Source organism: Ammodytes marinus, assembly GCF_949987685.1.
Source record: "Ammodytes marinus genome assembly, chromosome: 21".
In the NCBI taxonomy this organism is placed as follows: Eukaryota; Metazoa; Chordata; class Actinopteri; order Uranoscopiformes; family Ammodytidae; genus Ammodytes; species Ammodytes marinus.
The window spans coordinates 25982960-25990192 of NC_137225.1; the positions used below are offsets into that span (position 1 = coordinate 25982960).

Genomic DNA, 7233 nt, shown 5'->3' on the forward strand with positions numbered 1-7233 from the left:
CTTTCGCATTAACTGGATCTTTCACCTGAATAATGTCACTAGTCCTGATTGAGAAACACGACAAACACAATTAAGGTAAAAATATGCATTTATTTTGAAAGGTCAAAGGTCCACACTAAACATTACAAAAGGTAAAAATCCCCATTTAATGATCAGAGCTTCCATCTTTAAAGGACTGGAAATGGAAAAAGTGTAATACAACATGGAAGATTTATGTTACTGTGATCGTGTACAGAAGAGATTAAGTTCAGAAAATCACTCAATCAAAGATTTAAAAAAATGATAATACCTGACCTGTGATTCAGCACCATACACAGTATTTTTAACAATGAAACAATGTCTGGAAGATATGTACTGGTTTTGCCCATAAAATATGCGCAAATCAAAGATAAATAACATCATTATATATTAAAAAGTAAAGTAATTTCCCTTTTCTGTTTTTTACAGCACACATGAACAATAACTTTTATTTTCTCTCGTTTCATCCCTCCTCTATGTCTGTTTCAAAATGCACAGATTTGATTGGCTGACTGGCATCACGCTAGATGACTGACAAGGCATGCAATTGGTCTGTGAGTTTCCTGGGCTGCTAAACCAGTGCAGTAAAGGCAGGAAAAAGGCTAGGCGGGAAAAATTGATATGCTCCATCAATATGACTCATTCTCAGTAATTGATCTTTTATGGATCCGTGTCTGGGGTCAACGTATTGTGGCATTTTTCCACTACATGATACCGGCTCTGCTTGACTCTACTCTACTCGCCTTTTTTGGTTTTCCACTATGTAAAAGCACCTGGTACCTAATCCGTCAAGGTTCCAAAAAAGTTGAATTTATTTAATTTAAACATTACTTATCTGATTTTACCAAATGTTATCCTCTTGTTCTTATTGCACCGTGGGTCAGAGACAAACGTTATTTCGATTACTTTGTATGTCTTGTATATATTTTGACAATAAAGCAACTTAGACTTTGACTTTGAAAAGTAGGTATCAGGTACTTCATGGGGATGCGTCAGAGATGGTTGTGTCATCAATGCGTAGCACCCTATCCTGCACAACAAACAGCCAAGCTATTCTAGCGGTCGCAGTGTTTTGAGCTTGCTGTCTCTCACATTTTCTTTTTACTAGCAACTCTCCGAAGAGACTGCGGTGCACATAAGCATGTTGGTTAACGTTACATTTTGAGAAGGTAAATCAAACAATAAGGCAGACTGCAATGACATGGCACATTTCTCTGAGTGGTAACACAAACAAAATGGGACTGAGAAGATATGTGTAGGTACTAACTAGTGATATCAAGGGTACTAACTTATAATGGAAAACTACCTACAGAAAAGTACCCAATAACAAAGGCAAGTAGAGTAGCCCCCCTCCTTCCTACACACCACACAAAGACACCGAGGAACCCATCCTGAACCAGAGCCCAAACCCAGGATACAGAGGTTCAGTGAATGTGGTGTTGAAGGTGTGGAGGTGGATCAGTGAGCCAGAGGAGACTGTGTAGTAGGACACAGAGCCAGCAGGGTGGTCCACATACACTGCTACTCTGTGGGAGGGAGAGGGGTAGATGGAGGTGGTGATGGTTGTTACGCTGCTATTGTGACAGAAAGAGTAACCGTGAACATCAGAGCAGAGCAGTCTCCAGGACTTGGCATTCCTCCCGAACACACTGTCTCTACTGTCTCCTTTCCTGACGATTCCTCTGTAAGTCAGTGATATATCGACCATCCCAGTCCAATCAAACTCCCAGAAAGAGCGACCGGTGAGAGCATTTTCACACAGCAGTTGAGGCCTGGTGTCAAATCTGTCTGGATGATCAGGATATAGCTGCTCCTCCTCCACACGTGTCACCCCCCTGTTGTTGTCAGACAGTTTGATCTTTACGTTTACTGTGTTTGTGTCCAATTTGAGTCCAAAGGAATCTGATGGAGAGAAAAAGACAACACGGCAGCAGTTATTAATCCATAATCTGCTAATTGATTGGCAGTTTGATGGGGAATCATGATTTGAAGATGAATGACATTAAAATCACACTTACACTTCCTCAGACCTGGTCTCAACCATTGGACTCCACAAGGCTCCACCCTGAAAGACAGAGTTTATAAAGAACAGATTTTGAAATTGTTGCAAAGATGAAAGAAGGCAGTTCTAGTGATCTTTCATATGTGGGTCAAATTCAAGGGGGCAATCAAAAGTAATGTTGTTGATGGAAAAGACCCAGTTTTAAAATTTACGGGACATGTCCTTAAACAGTGAACTCTTGGATCCAACCACTAACAATTTAGTTATATCTGCATTGAGGAGCAGGTAGTAGGATGACATCCATTCCCTAATATTGCATAGACACTCTTCAAGATTCGATATTGGAGACATTGGTCATTAGGGAAAATCGGAATATTAATTTGCGTGTCATCTGCATAACATCGGAAAATAATATTAAACTTGTGAACGATAGGAACAAATGAATGCCTGTGGCTGCAGCAGCGTCTTAATACCTGAGTGTGTCCAGTCTCCAGTCTGGATGCTCCCGCCCATCAGAAAGCTGCTTCACTCCTGAGTCTCCTGGGTGATTGTATCTCAGGTCCAGCTCTCTCACATGGGAGGGGTTGGAGTTCAGAGCTGAGGCCAGAGAAGCGCAGCCTTTCTCTGTGATCAGACAACCTGACAGTCTGCGACACACAAAACAACACACACAGGAACCACGTTAACATGTGATGATATGGAAATGTGATTTTTGGTTCAGGAACATTGTGGTCCAGATAAAATGCTTCAGAGACAGATCTTGACTCATCAGTGCTAATAGAACAGAAAAGTAAAAAAAAAAATCGGAATTCTCGGAAATAGAAACTTCTGCAGATGTTAAGTTGAATGTCCTTTAGTCTCATGGTAAGCCCCACAAAACCTGGGCAGGGATTTCCCGGCAAACAAACGGGCTTATCATAATCTGCAGTCAAAATCAGCTGGCCTTTTGATTGGTCCACCACAGATTTCAGGGCTCTAACCCATACATTCTACCAGTGGCCATATTGCTGCAAGGCGAAGGCTTCAAAATAAAGGTCTGTTGACAAAACATATTAGCAAACACAATCCTACACAGATAAGGTGTTAATCATCTAGTTTAAATCAGATGTTGAATAGACATCAATAGTGTGACTTATTGACTCTTGACCTGAGAGTTTCTACGGCACATTGTTGATTCCCCAGTCCAACAGACAGATGCTTCACTCCTGAATCCTGCAGGTCGTTGTTACTCAGGTCCAGCTCTCTCAGACTAGAGGATGAGCTGAGAAATGAGGCCAGAGCTTCACAGCTTCTCTCTGAGATGTTACAGCCACTCAGTCTGGAAAATAAATAATGTACAATAAGACAAATCACATATGTGTTCAAATCTGGAGTCTAGACTTCTGTTGATGCCTCATGAAAATGTGTTATTCCTTGATCAGTAATAAACGCACATCTGTAACTTCATCTGACCTGAGAGTTTGCAGTTTGCAGTGTGGACTCCTCAGTCCAACAGACAGATGCTTCACTCCTGAATCCTGCAGGTCGTTGTTACTCATGTCCAGCTCCGTCAGAGTAGAGAATGGGGAGCTGAGAACTGAGACCAGAGCTTCACAGCTCCTCTCCGAGAGGTTACAATGACTGAGTCTGGGGAGTAAACAGTGAGCAAAGAAGTAATTATATTAATAATAATATATATTATATTAATTATATTTTGATGCATTTGAAAGTTTTTTACAGTGTTTGATGATAAATAGATTCTACTTACAGAGCTTTCTTTGAGGCTTTGACCACTTGCAGCAGCCTCAGAAGAGCCTCCTCTGAAGCAGAGTATTTCTTCAGGTCAAACACATCCAGATCATTTTCTGATGACAGTAAGATGAAGACCAGAGCAGACCACTGAGCAGGAGATAGTTTGTCTGTGGAGAGACGTCCTGATCTCAGGGACTGTTGGATCTCCTCCACTAGAGAATGATCATTCAGTTCATTCAGACAGTGGAACAGATTGATGTTTTGCTCAACAGATTGAGATTCCTCGATCTTCTTCTTGATGTACTCAACAGTAGCCTGGTTGGTCTGTGAGCTTCTTCCTCTATGTGTCAGCAGATTTTCCAGGAGAACCTGATTGGTTTGTAGTGAAAGACCCAGGAGGAAGCGGATGAACAAGTCCAGGTGTCCGTTTGGACTCTCTAAGGCCTTGTCCACAGCACTTTGGTAGAACTGTGTCTCTGTAGATTCATGGGATGTTGTTTGATCTTCAGACATCAGATTGACTCCAGTGTTGACAAACGTCAGATGGACATGAAGAGCAGCCAGAAACTCCTGAACGCTCAGATGGACGAAGCAGAACACCTTGTCCTGGAACAGTCTTCTTTCCTCTTTAAAGATCTGTGTGAACACGCCGGAGTACCGTGAAGCTGTTGCGATATCAATGCCACTCTCTGTCAGGTCTGATTCATAGAAGATCAGGTTTCCTTTCTTCAGCTCCTCAAAAGCAAGTTTTGCCAGAGACATGATAATCTCCCTGCTCTTTGGATTCCAGGGTTGATCGGTCTCAGATCCTTGATTTAACCGGCTGTTCATCACTTTGGACTGGGCCACCAGGAAGTGGATGAACATCTCAGTCAGGGTCTTGGGCAGTTCTCCTCCCTCTATTGTCTTCAATACATCCTCCAGGACTGTAGCAGTGATCCAGCAGAAGACTGGGATGTGGCACATGATGTGGACGCTCCGTGATTTCTTGATGTGGGGGATAATTCTGTTGGCCTCGTTCTTGTCTCTGAATCTCTTCCTGAAGTACTCCTCCTTCTGAGGGTCAGTGAACCCTCTGACCTCAGTCACCATGTCAACACAGTCAGGAGGGATCTGATTGGCTGCTGCAGGTCGTGTGGTTATCCAGATGAGAGCTGAGGGAAGCAGTTTCCCCCTGATGAGGTTTGTCAGCAGCACATCCAATGAGGTGGACTCTGTGACATCAGTCAGGGACTTAGTTTTGTTGAAGTCCAGAGGAAGTCGACACTCATCCAGACCATCAAAGATGAACACAACCTGGAACTCTTCAAAGCTGCAGATTCCTGCTGCTTTGGTTTCAGTGAAGAAGTGATGAACAAGTTCCACCAAGCTGAACTTTTCCTCTTTCAGCACATTCAGCTCTCTGAAAGTGAATGGAAATGTGAACTGTATGTTGTGGTTGGTTGTGTCTTCTGCCCAGTCCAGAGTGAACTTCTGTGTTAAGACTGTTTTCCCAATGCCAGCCACTCCCTTTGTCATCACTGTTCTGATTGGTTCATCTCTTCCAGGTGAGACTTTAAAGATGTCTTCCTGTCTGATGGTTGTTTCTGATGTGTTTGTTTTCCAAGTTACAGTTTCAATCATTCTGACCTCATGTTCAGGATTTACTCCTCCTGCCCCTCCCTCTGTGATGTAGAGCTCTGTGTAGATGTCTTTCAGAAGGGTTGGGTTTCCTGCTTTAGCGATTCCCTCAAACACACACTGGAACTTGTTCTTCAGGTTAGATTTAAGTTTGTACTGACAAACTGCAGCAGGACTTCCTGAATGAATACAAAAAAAGATAAGATCAGTAAGGGACTTGTAACATCCATCCATCCATCCATCAACTTTCTAAAATCTCTTATCTCAATTCAAGGCAGAGTTTGCAACAGGGCCAGTAGAATAACCCAGATGTCCCTTTTCCCTAGCAAATCACTCCAGCATATCCTGGGGGTTCCCTCTGCATTCCCAGGCCAGATATTTTTGTTCCTCCAGAATCTAGGATTTGACAATCGGCCAGAGCTTTGCATAGACTTTCCCAGGGACACTGAGAAGTCTGAATCCCCCAAAAAATGGAAAACACCCTCCAGTCCCGCTTTTCAAAACTAGGGACCACCACCCTTGCCTGCCAGTCCAAAGGCACTGTCCCTGATCCTATGCGATGTTACTTCGACCAAGACAGCCCCCCCTCCTAAACAACCACTTATGATCAATTCATTCCCCAAAAGAATGCATTTCTAAAAATATTTTTGTGCATCTTTTAAATGGCCCATTTCACCATCTTGTACAATCTGGAGAGAAATCCTCTTATCAGGAAATCAAATCAAATCATCATTTTGTTTTATCAATATAGTCCAATATCACAAATAGCCATTTGCCTCAGTAGCTTCACAGTCCGTACACAACATTTCCCCCTTACACCCTTAGCTCAAGTGAGGAAAACTTTCAGCAAAAAACCTTTAATGGGAAAAAAATGTGTGTGACGGACAGCCAAGCAATAGATGTCACATGTACAATGCAGACCAATAGAAAATTCACAGAGTAGCACAATCCTTGACCAAAATGTTAACATGCCGATAATAAAATAAAACATAATCCAAATGCACTCTTACTGCTCTGTAGACGGTCAGCCAGCTCGTTCTGCTTGCTTCTCCTCAGGAAGTGCAGTGTGATCTTCAGGAATGCTTCTCTGCTGATTCTTCTCCGCTCTTTCTCCTCACTGTCCAACCCCTCCTCATCCTCCCTCTGGCTCTCCAGGCAATCGGGGTTATCTGAACTCAGGTCTTTCTGGATCTTCTCCAACTCACTCTTTGAGAAAGTGTCGAAATCCTCCTTCAGCAGCTGGAACAAAATATTATATGATTGTTATCAATGAAAGTCAGATCATGGAACCAAACACCAGATATATGAATGGTAGGATGGCCTAGAGGAAAGAGGGGCCGACCAGTAACCATGAGGTCTCTGGTTCCTCCTCCCAGTAACCATGAGGTCTCTGGTTCCTCCAAGTAACCATGAGCTCTCTGGTTCCTTCTCCCAGTAACCATGAGGTCTCTGGTTCCTCCTCCTAGTAACCATGAGGTCTCTGGTTCCTCCTTCCAGTAACCATGAGGTCTCTGGTTCCTCCCAGTAACCATGAGGTCTCTGGTTCCTCCTCCCAGTAACCATGAGGTCTCTGGTTCGATCCCCGGCACCGGACAGGAGGGTGTTAGTAGTAAAACAAGTGGTAGCTGCTATTACATCTACGGTGCCCACCATCTCTACCATTGTGTCCTTGAGCAAGACACTTAACCCCAAACTGCTCCAGGGGCACTGTACTATGGCTGACCCTGTGTGAGGACCCCCTCTGGAGTGTGGGGACTTGAGAGGGGAGATGAGGAAAGACTAATTTCAATGTGCCTTCTGTAAATTAAAGATGGGGTATATGATTTCTTATTGGTCAAAGTTAACATGAGCTGTACACTTTG

General features: G+C 43.3%; 1 protein-coding gene across 2 annotated transcripts in view; it reads right to left on the reverse strand.

Moving 5' to 3' along the window:
- Positions 1-106: 106 nt before the first annotated feature.
- LOC307267617 (NACHT, LRR and PYD domains-containing protein 3-like) overlaps positions 107-7233 on the reverse strand; it is a 133303-nt gene continuing 126176 nt past the window's right edge. Inside the window, exons 6-12 of one of the 2 annotated variants that reach the window (XM_080049990.1) lie at positions 6382-6610; positions 3768-5550; positions 3473-3646; positions 3168-3338; positions 2494-2667; positions 2037-2083; positions 107-1920 (exon numbers count right to left, since the gene is read on the reverse strand). In XM_080049990.1, the coding sequence (XP_079906116.1) occupies positions 1376-1920; positions 2037-2083; positions 2494-2667; positions 3168-3338; positions 3473-3646; positions 3768-5550; positions 6382-6610 (3123 nt within the window). In that variant the 3' untranslated portion in view covers positions 107-1375. The remainder of the gene's footprint in view (positions 1921-2036; positions 2084-2493; positions 2668-3167; positions 3339-3472; positions 3647-3767; positions 5551-6381; positions 6611-7233) is intronic. The other variant, XM_080049989.1, reaches the window with a different exon arrangement.